Source organism: Globicephala melas, chromosome 15, assembly GCF_963455315.2.
Source record: "Globicephala melas chromosome 15, mGloMel1.2, whole genome shotgun sequence".
Lineage (NCBI taxonomy): Eukaryota > Metazoa > Chordata > Mammalia > Artiodactyla > Delphinidae > Globicephala > Globicephala melas.
In genome coordinates this window covers 9525400-9542797 of record NC_083328.1, presented here as the reverse complement: position 1 = coordinate 9542797, position 17398 = coordinate 9525400, and the positions used below count along the sequence as shown (strand labels likewise).

The following is a 17398-nucleotide window of genomic DNA, read 5'->3' as shown; positions in this document are numbered from 1 at the left end:
GTGAGCTGCTCTCAGAGGCTCTCGGGAGAGCAGAGGCCTTGGTGGAGGAGGGAGAGGACACCCCTGCCCCAGGGCATGATGGGACACCCGTTCTTCTACCAACTCCGGCCCTGCCATGGCCCCAGAGTCTGCGTATCTTCCTTACTCTCCTCCCCATCAGGAAACAGCTCATCATGTGAGCTGATCGCTGGGGTGGAGGTGGGTTGGCATCAGAGGAGTCTTTCCAGTGAATGGTGTTTCTTACCATCAACACAAGCGGTTTCCCATCAGGGCTATGGGTCTCTGTGCATGTGTGTGCATGTGTGTGCACACTTGTGCATGTGTGTGCATGGGAGTGAGACCAACACTTGCAGGATGGCTTCCCCCTGCTTCCCTCTGCTGGCGACCAGAAATGGGCTTTAATACCAGGTTTCCTGGCTACCCTCGTCCACCCCAAGACACAGGTGGCCAAACAAGTCCCCTCTCAAGCTGGCTTCCCAGTAGGGAGGCCCAGCGAGTGGTGTCTCTCGAATCCTCCTTCTGCCTTACCTGGCAGCTTGGGTGCCTTGATGGGGTACCCCAGAGGGACTCCAGGCTGCGGACCTCCAAAGGGTCCAACTCCTGTGGGAACAAGGAGAGCAAAATGAGGTCCCAGTCACTCGAGCCAGCGGCCCCTGCGAAGCGCCCAGCCTCACGCTCCACCTTCTGCTCAGACAGAATGAGCTCCCGTGGCATCCGGAATCCGGAAACCATCCTAGTGCCTAGAGGGCCTTCCTGCCTCTTTCTCATCGGCCAGCAGAGCAGCCCCCAGTGATGGGCCACTTCCTTCTGGAAGCTGCCGGACACTTTCCCTCCTGGGGCTTGGGCCACACTCAGGGCCTGTAGCCCTTGTGGCATTTGGCACAGACTGCTGGGCTTTCTGGGCTCATCTGGGCTCCCAGACAGAGGGTTGGGACGGGGGAAGCAGGTCTGTGATTGATGTCACTTTGCGCTGAAGCCAGTCCGAGGCCTGGAGCAGTAGGTACGCCCAGACCCTCCCAGGGGAGGATCTCCTGCCCACCCTCACTGGCATGGGGGACCCGGCCTTGCCTTACCTGGGATTCCAGCAAAAGCTCCGCCTCCACCTGCAGTGACAAGGAGCCCTCACTGCAGCCCTGCCATCACGGGCACAGGGCCTACGCACCAGTGGCAGTGCTGAGGGGCAGGCTGACCCGAGCCGTGGCCACTTCTGCCCAGACCTCCCAGCTCATGCTGCCTCGCACACACTTGGGGATTTCTGAGAGATGTGCCGCCCATCTCAGCCAGCTGAGCCCAGGGTCCCCGCCCCTCACCCCAGGACGGAGGGGACTGAGGGTGAATGGAGATTCCCACCATGGGTCCCCAGCCCAGCTGGCAACATACCTGGGGCCTTGGGCTTGACGCCTGCTCCAGTGGGAACCCCAGGGAGCACCCCTACACCCGGGAACCGAGCTCCTGAAGGGGCAAAGAGGGGGCTCGCAGTGGGCGTGGGAAGGCCGGCCTGGAAGGTCCAGCCCGGCACCATACCCGTCAGTGACACAGCTGGCCTCCTTCTGCACTGACTGTCAGCTACTGGCATGGCTCACAGGGTGCGGGGAGGGCCTCTTTGGTAGTGACTTTTCTTCCCCATCTGACCCAAGGTCGGAAGTTTTAATGCTATTTCCTAGCCATGTGCTTCTGTGTTTCTGTTGGCCTGTCTCTAAACTGGAGCTAATTTCCCGCCGCCCTGCTCACCCTCATCAGAGAAGGCAGACGGTAGAAGCCTGCCAGAAGTGGGGAGAGCCTGCAGGTCGGGGAGGCCTGTGACCTTGGGGGGCTCTCACTGGATGTGATTGACAAGCAAACACAAAGCAGTCATCTGCTCTGGCTGGGTGACACTCCATTTGCCAGTGTCCAGTGCTGTCACCTCTCCTGTCTCCCCTGGGGCTGGGCCACCGTGGCAGGGAGGGGCCGAGGGAGGGACACTCTGCCAGCCAATCCCGCAGAGCAGCCCGAGTCTGGGCTTTCGGGGGAATTCAAGAGGTCACGTGTTGGGTGGGGTGGCCGGGCCCTGGTGGGGAAAGGAGGTTGAGAGGGCAGCTCCGAGGGCCTCCTGCAGGGCGGATGCACTGGGTGGGGCCCCTGGGGACTTATGGCTTTTGGCAAACAGCTGGCCACACTGGGGGCTTGGTCTGTCCTCGGGGCCACTGCAGGCTGTGATGACGTCTGGGTCTGGGCCTGGGCTCAGGGCGCCGGGGGGCCAGGGGAAGCTTGTGGATCCTTGTAGGGAAAAGACAACCAGAGATCTGACGCCTGTAGCCTGAGCTTTGATGCTTAGGGAGAAAATGCCGGTCAGGACCCAAGGTCTCTGGTGGCCTCGGCTTCGGGGGGGGGTGGGGGGCCACCGGGGAGGCTGCCAGGGTCTGCTCTCCTTGCTACAGGGTCCCCTTCTCCTGCTTGCTCTCACCTGCGCCTGGGAGCACTCCACCTGGGTATACACCTGGGAGCCCCACACCTGTGGCCAAAGAAGGAGAGTGAGTGGCAGCCTGGCCTCCAGGGGCCCCTCCAGGCCCTTCCCGTCGTGGCAGCTCTGGGGCTCCCGAGCCAGCCACCTGGGTGCCCGGCGGGAACGGCGAGGGACACATGCAGTGGCTGCAGCCCTCTTCCCGTAAGTTCCGGAAGTCATCTGCAAACCCTTCTGTGCGTGGATTTGTCCCATCTCCTGGAGCCTGTTTACATGGCCGGCCCAGCCCACCTCTGGGTTAACAGCTTCCAGATGTTCCCTCCCTGCTGTGTGGACTCAGGCAGCCTTTTGTTTAACCTGAAGTCACTTCCTCAAGGGCTTGGTGCAGAGGAACAAACACCGGATGGGGAGTCGGCCCACCTCGGGCTCCCCCCCCCGCTCCGCAGTGACGGGCGGGCCCTTCTGCGCCAACTCCCTATCTTGAAGCTCAGCGTCCCCATCTGTCGCCTGAATGTGGGTGCCACAGAGTCTGTCTCTGAGGTCTGCTCCAAGGTCCTGGAAGAAGGGCCCGGGAGGTAGACCAGGGCCCCTCGCCCCTATCTGGGACACGGCACCATGCTCTGGGTCTGGCTATGCCCCCTGCCCTGCTGCAGCCGGGCCCTGTCCTTCCTGCCCCGTGGGCCTTAGAAGCTCTCGCTCCTCCCTGACCTCTGCCCTCCACCCCCAGGGACTCCATCCACACTGACCTGGCACCTTCCCGGGCTTCACTCCAACTCCTGCTCCGAGCTGAGGTACCACCGCACCTGGTAGGGAAGGGGCCACCACAGAGTGGGCTCCACCACCCCCCACCCCCACGGCCTTCGCCGGGGCCACCCAGGTCTCGCCTCCATACCTGCAGACACTCCTAAGCCGCCGATGCCACCAAGCCCCGCAGCACCTACAGAGCCAGGAGTGGGAGAGGAGAGAGGTCACACCAGGAACAGTCACAGGCGGGAGGGCCCGGGGCTGAGGTCTGGGTCTGCCACCACCTGTGAGACTCGGGCACAGCTGGCTGCCTCCCCGCACCCCCAGGAGATGGAGCTGAGGCTCCCGTCTGCTTGCCCTTCAGGAAAGGTTCTTTGCCAGGTGGAGAGCCTGCGGAGGCCAGAGGGCTTATGGCACGTCCCAAAGGGTGACACTCACCGGCCTTGGCAGCGGCTTTATAGGCTGCAGCAGCGCCAGCCGGGCCGCCGGGCACCAGAGCTCCTGGGAAGACCCCTCCAGGAAAGGCCCCAAGCCCTGCAGAGAGGAGGACGGAGTGAGGTCCTGCCCTCAGCCCTTCCCCGGCCCGCGCTGCCCACGAGGTACATTTGAGGCTCTTCTGCTCCACGCAAAGCTGCGACTGCTGCTCCCGGGACGGGGTGCGGTGTCAGCGGGCACTTTGGGGCAGGCCTGACAAACCGCAGGCATCTTTCGGGGTCTACCTTCCACACCTCCCTCCCCCAGAAAGCCTTCCTGAAGCCCCGCCGAGGTGGGCGGCTCCTTTGGGCTCCTGGGGCTGCTCCCCTCCAGCTCTGGTTACTAGGTTATAACAGCACCCAGGCCCCAGCTGTGATTCCCTTGTGCCCTGGACAGCGGTCACAGCACCACCCCTTACACCAGTGCCCAGGACAGGCCCGGTCTGCATCCTCGTACCCCCAGCTGACCTTCTTACTGGGCAGATGCTCTGGCCCCCAGAGGGGCACCTTGCCTGGTGTCCACACTAACCTGCCCCAAGGCCGGCGCCTACGAGCCCTCCTGCACCCGGGGAGAAGAAGACAGAGCCAGGTGAGGGGCTGGTGTGGGGCATCGCTCCTGGGCCCAGGGTGGAAAGGGTCTCGTGGAGTAGGGGCGGGACCCTGGCAATGCTGTGGTCGGCGTGTGGCCGCTCAGGGCCCTAAGCTGGACTCAAACCTTTGGTGCTCAGGGGCCGATCTGATGAAGTAGCAGCCGCTGTTTAGCAACCAGCAGCTATGTGCCATGTGGACTGACTGTGCTGACTCCGTACAACACGCCCTGACCAGACCTCACTTCCCTTAGAAGGCCCGCCACCTAACGAGGGACCCAGAGGGGCTTTCTGTGAGGGCTGGGGCTGAGCACGAGCTGCCGGCAAGATCTCACCCAGGCCGGGCCCTGCTCTGCTCCCACGTTAGCTGCCCCACCCCGGGCCTCTCACTGGCTTCCTCGCAGGGGTCCCCTGCCTCAGGCCACGCCCTCTCCCCTGTATCTGGAGCCCCTTTTGTCCATCCGTCTAGCCTGCCCTGCAGTCCGGGAGCCTCCCTGCCTGCAGACAGATGCTAAAATGTTTATGAACAGCCGAATGGGTCCCTCTGGCTCTCTCCTTCCCACATCTGGGCTCAATCTCTCCTTTTCCCCCTCCAGGAGACATTCCACGGCTTTGGCCAGGACCGATGGGCAATCAGGTTGGAGTTCACAACCGTGCTGGGTTTGTTTCCAATTATGCTAGAATCTCTCCCACAAGCACCAGTCCCGGCCACCAGGGTTCCAAGCTCAGGGCCGGCCCCTCTGGGGACCGACCTCAAACATGCAGGGCTGCTGAGCCCTGGAGAGTCCACCTAGCTTCCACTGGGTGTGGTCCCCCAACCCCATTTCCTACTTCTGTGAGCTGGCCTGTCTGAAACCCAGCTAGTCCCTCTGTAAGATGGGCCTCTGACTCCTGCCAGTCTCCCTTCCGGGCAGGTGTGGTGTGGTCTAGCTGGGCGTGGGGTGTGTCTGGGTCCACTTCCCAGGGCTGCGGGCCCTGCCCCTCCCCAGCTCTGGCAGGGGGTTCTCTCCAGCCAGGCCTGTGTCCTGAGCTCCAACAGGGCAGCGGACACGCTCGGGCCTTTCCTTACCGCAGAGGGGCTGGGAGGAGAGGATGGGGACCGAACAGGAAGTGAGAAGAGGCTGGGTGCGTGGGGTGGGACATGCAGCCCCTGTGCGGCCATCTGCCCTCGTCCCGTGCTCCCCCAGAGTTGTCTGGTCCCAGGGCCACCCTGTAGCATGACCAGCTACATGCCCTCCTTCCTGTGGACTCACGTGGCCCAAATGCCCCAAGGAGTCCAGCCCCTAGAATGGAGGAGAGAGGGCGAAGGAGAGAGGGGCTGGACTCCCTGGTTGCCCGGGGACCTGGCTTACCCAACCGTCTCTCTCCCCTGGAGTCGGAGAGCCCTGGATTCAAATCCCGCTGTCCCAAGCTACTCCTTGCATGAAAGAGCAAGTCACTTCACCTCTCTGAGACTCAAGTTTCCCCACTTACAAAACGGCCAGCATGTTCCCCACCTTCCTGGGACCAGAGGGCTCGTGGGCAGGGGGTGCAGAGCGTCTGCAGCCTGCCAGGGTGACCGGTGGGTGGCCCCTCTGCTCCCCCCTGTTCTCTCACGTGGGTGACTGGCCTCCAGCCGGTGCTGGGGGTGTAGGTGGGGCTGGCTCCCAGCTGCCTGGTCCCCCACTGAGAGCCCAGGCGGGGCCACCGGCCGAGGCCCAGGTGGAGCAGCTGCCAGGCCACCCACCCTCCACTCGCCAATGGATTAGTTGTTCCCAAGCATGACCTGCATTGTCTGTGCCCAGTTCCATCCCATCTGGGCAGGCCCAGGCGTCCCTGCTGCCCGGATGTGGGGAGCTGCCCTTTGTGTGTGTGTCGGGGGGGCACTGTGGCCCTGTCCAGGCCTTTGTAGCTCAGAGTCCTAAGGCTGAAAGATGACCTCAGGGAGGTCATGGAGTCCAGCCCCTTTTCATGAGCAGATGCTCTGACTTTCCTCTCGGTCTACGCCTTCACCCTGAGCCAGAAGTTCTTTTGGAAGTCTAAACTAAATCTTTCATCAATAAAAGCTTCACTTTATCAACTGCAACTGAATGCAGTTTTCACAGTCTTCTCTTCGGTGTTTCATCACAACCCGCCGTGTGTCCCCTGCTGCCAATGGGATCAATGAATCCCTGTTCTAGCTCTGCAGTCACGACCGCTACCATTTGGGTCTTCACAGCTAAGCACGATCCTAATTCCACACCTTTGTTTATCTAACCTTTCCCTGTTCTCTCTCTGCCGTCAAAGACCCTGCTAAGATCACCCACCCCTCCGAGAAGATAGGAAACAGGTTCAGGCGGGATAAGCAGTGAATCCCGAGGGCTCCAGCCTTGCAGACCCCAACAGACCCCAGCAAACCCCTTGCCCAGACCTCCTGCCCTCCTGCATCTCTCTCGGCTGGCCCCAGCCCTGTAGTTTCATAACGCAGATGGGCTTGCAGGGAAGGGGAAGCTGGGTCTTGTAGATTCACTTGCACTTGAATCATCGAATATCTGGATTTCGTAAGAGCTGTTGGACATGCAAACTGTCCTGCAGTCCCAGGCTTCAGAGCCAGGGAGACACAGATCAGGGTGGGGGGTGCCAGGGCTGCATGTGAAGCGTCTCATGCTCTTAGGGCCATAAATCCGGACAGAGACGCCCCTTCCCCCACCTGATCCTTATCCACCAGGGCCTCCTGGAGGAGGAAGCCGCCCTCTCTCTTTCCTGGGGGTGTGTTCTCTGGAGCTGATGGTGGACCCTAGTGGCAGATCCAAGCCCCATGGGCAAGGCCGGGATAGATCTGGCCACATCCTCATACTGGAAAACTCCTTGGTCTGGACACAGCCGGAAGGGGCCTGGGAAGGAAGCTCATCTGGGGCCAGGGTCAGGGTGAAGCCTAGGGTTAGGTTCAGGGCTTGGTCTGGGGTCAAGATTCAGCCTGGGGTCAGGATAAGGGCTCAGATTGTCATTAAGGACAGGGACATCTAGGATCTTGGCCTGGAGTAAGAGAGGGCTTGGTTTGTGGTCAGAGACCATTCAGGCAGAGTATGGGGCCCACCATCTGTGTCTGAGCCCACAGGCTTGGTGGCCACTGGAACATCAATTCCTACCTTTGACTCCAGCACCAGGGCTGTTTCTGGGACTCTGTGCACAGGGGACAGTCAGGGCAGCTGGGCACATAGGCACCGGCAGGGTAGGTGCCAGACACTCCTCGCACATGGAGGACAGCAAGCTGCCTCCAGCCTCCTGACCCTGGATGCCCCAGAGCCTGGCCCTAGCCAGGTCATAGGTGGGGTTGACTAGGGGGCAGAGGGGCTGTTGCCGCCCACCGCTTCCCTCCCTCCTCTGTGCATAGGCTGGGTTCACAGCTCTGCGGACCCTTCCCTCCCCTACCCCGTCGGCACTCACTCAGTGCTCTGAGGCCACGGGTCTTACCTGGCTTGGGTGGTTTGCCTCCAGGGCCCAGTGCTGCAGAGGGAAGAGATGGTGGTAAATGGGGAGTCCCAGCCCACCTGACCTACCACGATCCCCCAGGGTACTGCGGGGTCTCACTGTGAGGTGAGGAATGATCCTCCCCTCTGCGCAGGGAGCTGCTGGGAGCCCAGTGTCCACATGCCTGTGTGGGAAGCCCAGCTCTGGCCCTGATTTGGCGTTACCCTCTCTCACACTGTTTCCCAGCCTCTGAAGGGGATGACGCTTCCCGCGCAGTTGGCTTTGCAGGGATGTTACTGAGGATCAAAAGAAATGTGAAAGAGGGACTTCCCTGGTGGCGCAGTGGTTAAGAATCTGCCTGCCAGTGCAGGGGACACGGGTGCGAGCCCTGGTCCGGGAAGATCCCACGTGCCGCAGAGCAACTAAGCCCATGCGCCACAACTACTGAGCCTGCACTCTAGAGCCTGCGAGCCACAACTACTGAGCCCGTGCACCTAGAGCCCGTGCTCCACAACAAGAGAAGCCACCGCGATGAGAAGCCCACGCACCTCAATGAAGAGTAGCCCCCGCCCGCAGCAACTAGAGAAAGCCCGCACACAGCAACGAAGACCCAACGCAGCCAAAAATAAATTAATTAATTTGGAAAAAAAAAGAAAGAAATATGAAAGAAGGCAGGGCCCCCAGGGAAAGAGGCCAGGGGGAGAGGCTTAGGGGACTCGTGAGTTCTAGTTCTTAGACAAATCCCTCCCCAGTGGATGCTCGGTCTGTGAAATGAGGGGTCCCTTAATGTCTGGGCCTTCTGAGGTTCTCAGATCTGAGCACGTATGTGGACTAGAGTGAGACCCAGACCCCATCGCTGAGGAACCAAGTTTGGTGTCTGAGCTCACCTCCTCCCAGGCCTCCGAGACCAGCGCCTGTGTTGAGGGGAGAGAGAGAGAGAGAGAGAGAGAAAGAGAGAGAGAGGACCATCAGGGTCCCTGCCAGGAAGCCATCCATTGACCCTGGCAAATCCACCGCTGCCTAGCCATATGACCTCAGGCAAGCCTTGACCTCTGTGAGCCTCTGTTTCCTCATCCATCTCATCGGGGAAACAGCTGTGTGCCTGTGTGTACCTGGGGGTGTGCTGGTAGCTGCCCTCACTTCCACGTTGGTTCTGAACACTCAGACACATTGTAAGTATTGAAAATATTAGGTTTGACGTTTCAATCTACTTTAAGACATTATGCTTTTTTCTAAATTAAAAGAAAAATTGTAAAGCAATTATAGTCCAATAAAGATGTTAAAAAAAGAAAATACGCCCCCCGCCACCCCCCACCATGCCATTGAGTTAATATTCTGCCCATTTTCTTTTTTTGGAGGGGGCCCAATCTCCATCCGCACCTAGTCCTTGCTTTTATATTGTTTTTACTTGAGAATCACTTTACCATGTTACCCGACAGACAGCATATTCATAATTTTTAGTAGTTGCATCATATAAGTTTATTTAATCACACCCTCCAGTCAGGTGGGTTTCTTGTTTGCATTTTTGCAAGGAACATTCCTACGAACCTTGGGGCAGATGGTTCTTTTTCTCTTCTTCTCAATTATTTCCTTTGAATGGGTTTCCAAGAGTGAGGTGAATGGTTCGAAGACTAAAACAGCAGGGATCGGTGAGGCGGTCACTTTCCGACAGTCTCACAAGCATTGCGTTTCATCTTTCAGAAACTTTGTGCTCTTAATAGTTGTAAAATAGCATCATGTAACTGCTTTTTAAAATAGGAGTGACTTATGGGTCCTCTGGGGTAGGTGTGCCAATGTTCCTCCCTTCTGCAGTGTCACAATGTGCATCTCTCACAAATGTAATCACGATGTCTTACCTGGGAGTGTGACAATTTCATGTACATTACCTGGGAAGAAGACGCCTCCAGGCACTGCACCAGGAACAGCCCCTGGGACCCCTGGAATGAAGTAGGTAGAGTCCTCCATTAGCCAGAATGAATAAAAGCATGCTAACGATAAAGATAATGATGATGATAATAACACTGCGTGTCTGCAAAGCAATTTAGGTTGACTAAGCAAATAATGTTTACAAAGCATTTTCTCATTCATGCTCCTCAAAATGGCCTGGTGAGGCTGGAAGGGCAGAGGTTATTATCTTCATGTTAACAGATGTGAAGTCAGGCTCAGAGAGGTTAAGGGATGTGCGGGGCGGGGGGGGGGGGGGGTCACACAGGTGGAAAGAGATCGAGCCTGGATTCAAAGCCAGGCTACTCCTCTGAGCATAACGGTTTGCACTGCGTTACCTGGAGAGAGCCTGGCATGGGGCTGGGTCTGAGCACCTTTTGCTGGGCAGACAAGCCTCTCTAGCCCTGAGCGGCACGGGAGGGGCCAGAGCTGTGTGAGGGCAGGCCGGACCGTGACAGTGAGCGGTAAGGAATCGTGGCTGCTGCCGACAAAAGTGCGGCCATTCCCACGCTGAGAGGACGGCGTGAGGTCCGCCTCCTCAGCCACCAGGCAGCAGTGGTTGGGTGGTGCTCTGGCCGTCTGACACAGAGCTGTCTAAGGAGGCGCCAGGGCCCAGAGGGGGACACCATGAATGAGCAAAGTGAATAGTTTCCGAAGGAAAAGCTAATTCACTGGCCAGTCCAGGGGCTGTCTGCCCAGCCCAGATCACGAGTTCAGTCCCCACGGACCAGTGAAGCTCTCACCGGGGAACGCTGTGATGCAGGGCTCCAGACCCAGCCTGCACGTAGTCATGGCAACAGACAATCCTGGAGCACACCAGGCCCCGACTGCACCGCCACAGAACGGCCCCAGCCTTGACAAGCCGCCTTGCCAGTGCCCCAGCCCGGGCCCCAGCACCACCCTGCCGAATGGGGCGCGGACTGGGCTGGGGGACAGTGTCGGGCAGCTCCGCAGTGTGCCCAGCAGACGTCTGGCCTGCTGGCCCCAGGGCTCTGTCAGCCTAAGCCATGACCCAGCAGGGTGGAGGATGCCAAGCTCTCATGGCCACCCCGTGCCAAAGCCCCGGCGCCACCCCCTTACCTCCCCCCCCCGGGCCTGAGGCCCCCCAGGCACTGCAATCCAGGCCTGGAGTGTCTAAGCAGTCTGCTCAGAGCCTCAGGGGCTCAGGGCAGTGGCCCCAGGAGGCTGGGCCTGCTGGGAATGAGCGCCTGGGTCCTGTCGTCGTCTGCCAAGTGCACACATGGTCCGCCCCAGGCCTTTGATGCCTTCTCTGGCTCTGGCCTCCGGCTCCGAGCTCTGTCTCTTATGTGCCTTTCCCTGTTGTGCTCCAGGCCTTTCTCTGCCTCAGCCTCTCTCCTCCTCCCCTTTCTCTCTCTCTAACTCTCTGCTCCAGGGCAGACTGCAGGAACGACATGGTGGGTGGAGGGAGCAAGGGGCTCAGGGTAGACCCATCTGGCCTCTAATCTTGGCTGTGCCACTTCTTACCATCTGTGTGACCTCAGGCAAGTCACTTAACCTCTCTGAACCTCAGTTTCCTTTGTAGCAACGTGGGGCTGATAACTGCTGCCTTGCCAGGTTGTTGCGAGTTGTCAAAGAGTTCAAGAAACCTGTCCTACCCTGGGCCTGGCACTCGGTAACGCTTAAAAAAAAAGGTGACACTTTGTTTCTACTTCACTGCACAGCACATGGCCTAAGGCCAGGTATACAGTAGGTGTTCAATAAAGGATGGGTGGGGGCTTCCCTGGTGGCGCAGTGGCTAGGAGTCCGCCTGCCGATGCAGGGGATGCGGGTTCGTGCCCTGGTCCGGGAGGATCCCGCATGCTGCGGAGCGGCTGGGCCCGTGAGCTGTGGCCGCTGGGCCTGCACGTCCGGGGCCTGTGCTCCGCAATGGGAGAGGCCGCGGAAGTGAGAGGCCGCGTACCGCCAAAAAATAAATAAATAAAAAAAATAAATAAATAAAGGATGGGTGAGTTAGGTGGAGGGGAGGAAAGGAGGTTGCCTGTGGGTCTGGTCTGACCTGTTCCATCCCCAACCAGCCTAAGGGTCTCCCCACCTCGGGGTCCCCCCACCTCGGGCTGGCCTGGCTGAAGCCCCACTTCCTCTCCTGGGGTTCTGTTCCCTGACCAGTGGCCAGGCCCCTCCTGGGCCTGCCAGCTCCTTCTGCTTCTTCCGTCCCAAGCTCTTTCTTCTCCCTACTCTCCACCCCTATGATTCAGATCCCAACAGTGTTTGCCAAACTCCGTGCCTGAACCATGACGGCCTGGGGGGCCAGGGGTTCTGATCCCCATTTTGCACTGAGGAAATAGGGAAGGCTTAGTGGGTGTAAAGGATCTACGCCTGGCCTCTCTTCAAGCGCAGGAGAGGTGACAATAGAATAAGACAGGAGTTGATCAAAGGCCTTCGAAAGGCAGCAGCCTCCTCTCCTGCCCCATCATGGGAAGGGGCATCCTCCTTCCCACCTCCCCTCCTTGGCCTGAGAAGTTCCTCCTGCCAGGAATGCCCTCTCCTCTATCCAAGTCCTACCCTTCCACCAAGACTGGGCTCAGCTTCTCCCCCCTGCCGTCTCTGAGCCTGTGGTTCTCACTGCTCATCGGCCCAAAGCAGTTGGCCTGGAGCATACTTGTCTTGTTTTATGTGGGTTTGGCTTGTTTCACCGGCTAGCCCAGGGTGGAACTTGTCTCTTGCATCTTAGAATCATGATCCTATACTCTCAGGGATCGTAACTGTCTTCTGGCCTGGGCTGAAATTCCTTCTGCAAACATCCCATTGTGTTCCTGCTTGCACGCCTCCAGTGACAGGCAAATTCCCACCTCCCGATGCTGTCTGCTCTACCTGCGGAGAGATCTTCCTCCTACTGAGATAGAATCTGCCCCTCTGTCTCTCTAGGTCTGCCTCCCAGAGCCCCAAAGACTGAGGCCCACCTCTCATCCACAGAAGTTCCTCGAACATTTACCTTTTTTCAAGGTCTAACTCAAATGTCACTTCTTCCAGGAAGCCTTTCTGGATTTCCTGGGACTCCTCTAGGCCACCCCCTCTCCCAGTCTTGTCAGCTTCCTCCATTACTGCATCTCTGTTTACACACGGGCTGCCTCCCCACTGGACAAAACGTGGCATGAGTAGCAAGAGGGAAAACTAAACCTCATAAACGCGCATGAATTACAAGGGTTGATCAGTCCAAGATAGCAAATTCTGAATAAGAGAATATACAGCTTTTAAAATTTGCATTCCCACAGTCCTCTTACTTGATGCTTTATTTGTTTATTTTTTTGCAATGTTCATTGCTGGAGCCTCCCACTGGCCCTAGGCAGTAAGTAGGGCAGGGATGTTTCTCCCCATTTTTCAGCCAGGGAAACCAAGAGTCAGAGAAATGAAGTGCTTGGCCCAGGAACCGCATCTGACCCCAATCACACGCAGGGCATTCTGCGTTCCAGATCCTTTGATCTAGGTTCAAAGATCTGGGAGATGGCTGTTTGGGAGCAAGCAGCAGGCCAGCAGGCCTTGGCAGGGGGCTTTGCCAGTTCCAAGTCCAGGGGGCCGGCCTGGGGCGCAGATAAGACCACACGAAGCTGTTTGTCGTTTGCACGGAGAAAGGCCGCCAAGCGTTTTTCAAAAACAATCCTCCAGTGACTGACTCTGTCCCCTCCCTCCCCCGGACACGTCTGCCCTCCTGCCTTGGCCCCAGCAAACTTGGAGCAGGATCACCCCCTAACCCCAAGGTCCAGGGTCCCAGAGGCGCCTCAGTCACCTGGGCAGCTTCTTACAAGACCTACAGGTCTGGGTCCCTCCCCAGACCAAATAAAGCAAGAATTCTTGGGTGAGACCCCACATCAGAATTGTTTCAAGTTCCCGGGAAACTCCAATTATGCAGCCAGGGCTGAAAATCCCTGTTGCAAACTGTCTTCAGTTCCGAAATAAGAAAACAAACAAACACCCAAAACCGAAATGACAAAATTTCTGGGGGTTTGGGGCAGCTGGTCCCGATTATAACTGATGTAATTTCTCTCTCTCGTGGCAGCTGATCAAAGCTACTTTTGACCCATCTTAAATGGGTCTAAACAACTTTTACCATCACAGAGGTTCCCGGGATGCCCCTTCCTTGTCTCCCCTGGCAACACGGTTCTTTGGAACTGGGGAACGCATGAGGGGTGGGGGGAAGCTGGGTTCCCTCAGGACAGCCAGGCAGGTGTGTGCGCATATGTGTTTGGGTGGGGGGCCCCTCCCACGTCCCATCTCTCTAGACTTCCTTTGGGAGGCTCTGGGCACCAACCCCAGAAGACATCATCAGTTCACACACCCCTTCTTTGGACCCAGCTACTCTACCACCTGGGACAGAGCTGAGAGTTACGTTTGCAAAGGAAGAACAGGACCAACGGAGCATTTAGCCTGGTCATTGAGGATGCATTCTTCTTAGGGCAGGCCCACCCCAGAGTACTTGGCCCCCAGCCTGCCCCTCCCCAAATGCTGCTCAGAACCTGGACCTTGGCCACCTCATCTTTGGCCCAGGGCAGAGAGCTGGCTGGTACTAATCCCCCTGGGGCTGCCTTAGCCTGTCTGAGCCTCAGTCTCCCCATTAGAAAAGCGTCGATAAAAATCCTCTACTCCCAGGGCTCCAGTGGGGACTAACCATCATGCTCTAGGTGGGAGCTCTCTCTGGGAAGGCAGATGTTCGGGGACCAAACTCCAGGGAGGAGGATCAGACAGGACCAGCGCTGCTACTCTCGGGCACAGGGGCGGCTGCTCCTCTGGGATTGTCTCGCTGCCCCCCACGGGCCCCATCTGAGGGTGCACACCATCCCTTGGCCTCGCCCAGACCCAGGAGTTGACCTCTGCAGGAAGCCCATGCTCCCAGCGGTCCTGCCCAGCTGGTCAATCTCATGGAGGGAGCCCTCGCTGCTGCCCAGCCCCCTGCTCCAGCCCTCCGGCCTGGCCCTGCTGCAACCGGTGCACCTCCCCACGCTGGCCGCCACTGAAGGGCCGGTTCTCATGGCGAGGAAGACTCTCCTGGAAACCAGACCGCACCCAGGCTACCCCACCAAAGGCTCGCGAGGCTGCCTGCACCTCTCTTTTCCTGTGGCCAGGAGCACCGTCAGGGACCCCTGGTAGGCCACTCCCAGGGTCCCCCCAGGCGCTAGCAGCTCCGGGGGGGGCACCCTCGGGACCCAAGGCCAGGTGGCCCAGGAGTGCCCCGAGGTCCACTCAAGCCCCTGCCGCTCACCACTCTCCCTCTGCCAGGAGACGGATACCTTCCCCAGCTTCCTTGTGCTCGCTTGTGTCCCATACCACACATATACACACACACTCACACGCACAGTGACAAACCACACCCAGTGACACACCTGCACACCAGCTCTCCCACGTATACATGCCTGTCGGGTGGCAGACTTTTACACATGCTAATAGGCACTTTCACGTACCTACAGCACCCCTCCTCCCAAACACACACACACACACACACACCCCTGTCCAAGGATGAACCTGTGAACATTCATCCCCTCACAGAAACCTCCTCCTCTATTTGGTGACACGTCTGGGCATATACACAACATGCACACCTGTGCAAGAGCATGTAACACACTCACACATACACACTCACACGCCTGCATGCATGCTCCCAGCCCTCCTCACCAGGGACAGACCACAGCGGCAGCTTTCCAACTCGCAACCCTATAATCAACTTAACCCTGACTTTGCTCCGAGCGCGTCCTGACTTCCCAGGGGACAAGAAACCTGTGGTCAGAGAGCTCACTGCCGCTGAGCTGGCCTCCAGCCCAGGTCCCCTGCCCCCAGGGCACACGCGCACACCCGGCAGGTCCACAGGTGTGCAAACTGCTGGTGCCCACAGACCCGACGGGACCTCGTCAGCCCTTCCCCAGCATGCTCGCGACCCCCATACCGGGAGACCCCCCAGGACAGAGCAGGGCCCATCAGCCCTCTTGGGGCAGCAGAAGCCGGTGCTGGTTTGGGGCCACCCTGAGTTATGGGGCGATCGTGTGACAGGTTTCTGCTCAGCACGGCTGGCTCCCGGGAGGGGCAGTTCCAAGGATCCAGTGGCTGAGGGGCTCCTGCCTGGGACCCCCTGGAGGATGCTGGGGGTGAAGAGCTTCCTCTCGTCCGTCCGTCGGTCCAGCCACCTGAGCGGTAGGCCCGAGGGCTGCGGGCACGTCAGGGAACAGGGTGAGGCCTACCTCCAGGCTGCGAGGGGTGGAGGATACACAGCAGAAGCAGGAGGGCTCCGGGCCACAGGGCTGCAGCTGTCGGACCCGCCATCTCGGGGAGAAATGCCCCAGCCCGCTCTCTGCGCCTCGTTTTATCCCCAAAGCGTAATTGCTGCCTTGTCGGTCTGCGAGGGAAAGAGGGAGGGAGAGAGGGCGGGCGGGAGGGCGGGAGAAGGGGGAGGCCTCGGGGAGGGGGCCGCGGGGAGGGGGCAATTACGAAAGGCCGGCTCACAGCCTCCCAGGCTGGGTCTGACTGGACTGGACTGTGGGCTTTTTTCCTTAAAACACACGTGCGTGCACACACACACACACACACACTCACACACACACACACTCACACACACACACACACACACACACACACACAGAGTTTCCCCCATCTCTCTCCTGCTTTCCCTCTGTGGCTGTTCTTTCACTGCTGGCCCCGTTCCCCGCCAGAAAGTGCGAGGGGGGCCCCTGCCAGGACAGCCCTCGGGAGAGGAAACGGGAGGGAGGGCCCTGCAGGCCGGCCAAAGATCCGGCCCCAGCCAAGGCCTGAGTGGCCAGGCCCCCGCCCCTGCGGCTGGGCCCCGGGCCCAGTGTGGGGAGACAGGCCAGCTGTCCCGTGCCTCTGCCCTTACCCCAGCCTCCAGACTCCCTCAGCACTCCCAGACCTGGCAAGAGACAGCCCTGCCCAAAGCTGGGGACAGGGGTGTCGGTGGATCTGGGGTCCAGGGCCCAGGCCAGTATCCGTAGAGGTCGAGGGCCTGTGGGCAGAATGGCCGGGAAAGTGAGATCATGTTGGCACTGCCCCGTGGGGCACCTGGGGAAAGGAAGGGGGACCCTGAGGCGCTGCCGGACTCCATTCTTTGTGGGCTAAGGTCACAGCCTCCTGCCTGAAGCTGGGGAGGGTGTGATGGGTCAGTCTGGGATCCACGGCTGCAGAGGCCAAGGGGCTGCGGGCAGAATAGCCTGGGGGTTAAGACTCTGTTGGTGTCATTCCCCAGGGCATCTGGGGCCATGTGGGAGACTCTGACACATCACAGGGGCTCCATCTGTCAGGGACCGAAGTGCAGCCCCATGCAGGCCTGTGGAGGCCACAGTGTGTGCTGAAGGTCAGGCTGGACCCCAGGTGCCCTGCAGAGAACCGGGGGGCTGGGGAGCCCATCCAGACTGATAGGTGGCCCAGCCCCCCTCTATCACTTGGCCCCCACCTGTCCCAATGCTGAGCATCCCTAGCACCCAGACCAGACTCAGGAGCCCCCAGACTGCCGGTTCTCTTCCTGCCCCAGAACTCCCCGGGCTGACATTCCTTTGGTGGCCAGGAGGGGGCGGCCCTGAGCTAAAACAACAGGGACCAGCATTTCCAGAAGGACTCGGGCTGTTCCCGCCTGACTGTGCGGTATGGGGACCCTAGGGATTTGGGGGATGGGGTGGGGTGGGAAACGAGGGGGTCACGCCACCTCACCCAAGTGGGGAAGAAATTTGGGAGCCAGAGGATAGGAGAGGGAAACTGGTACCTGCCCTCATCACAGCCTGTGAGGGGGAAAAGTCGAGGCCATGAGTTCTGAGAGCTTTTCCCTGCAC

At 59.3% G+C, this 17398-nt stretch overlaps 1 protein-coding gene across 4 annotated transcripts in view; it reads right to left on the bottom strand.

The window, feature by feature from the left end:
* ELN (elastin) overlaps positions 1–16067 on the bottom strand; it is a 31611-nt gene extending 15544 nt beyond the window's left edge. For 3 of the 4 annotated variants that reach the window (XM_060285414.2, XM_060285415.2, XM_060285416.2), the window contains exons 1-11: positions 15803–16066; positions 9560–9610; positions 8561–8587; positions 7677–7709; positions 3623–3718; positions 3333–3377; positions 3187–3243; positions 2444–2491; positions 1381–1452; positions 1074–1103; positions 529–600 (exon numbers count right to left, since the gene is read on the bottom strand). In XM_060285414.2, coding sequence (XP_060141397.1) covers positions 529–600; positions 1074–1103; positions 1381–1452; positions 2444–2491; positions 3187–3243; positions 3333–3377; positions 3623–3718; positions 7677–7709; positions 8561–8587; positions 9560–9610; positions 15803–15884 — 613 coding nt within the window. In that variant the 5' untranslated portion in view covers positions 15885–16066. Of the gene's footprint in view, positions 1–528; positions 601–1073; positions 1104–1380; positions 1453–2443; positions 2492–3186; positions 3244–3332; positions 3378–3622; positions 3719–7676; positions 7710–8560; positions 8588–9559; positions 9611–15802 lie in introns of all 4 variants that reach the window. The other variant, XM_070043711.1, reaches the window with a different exon arrangement.
* Between the last annotated feature and the right edge of the window lie 1331 nt (positions 16068–17398).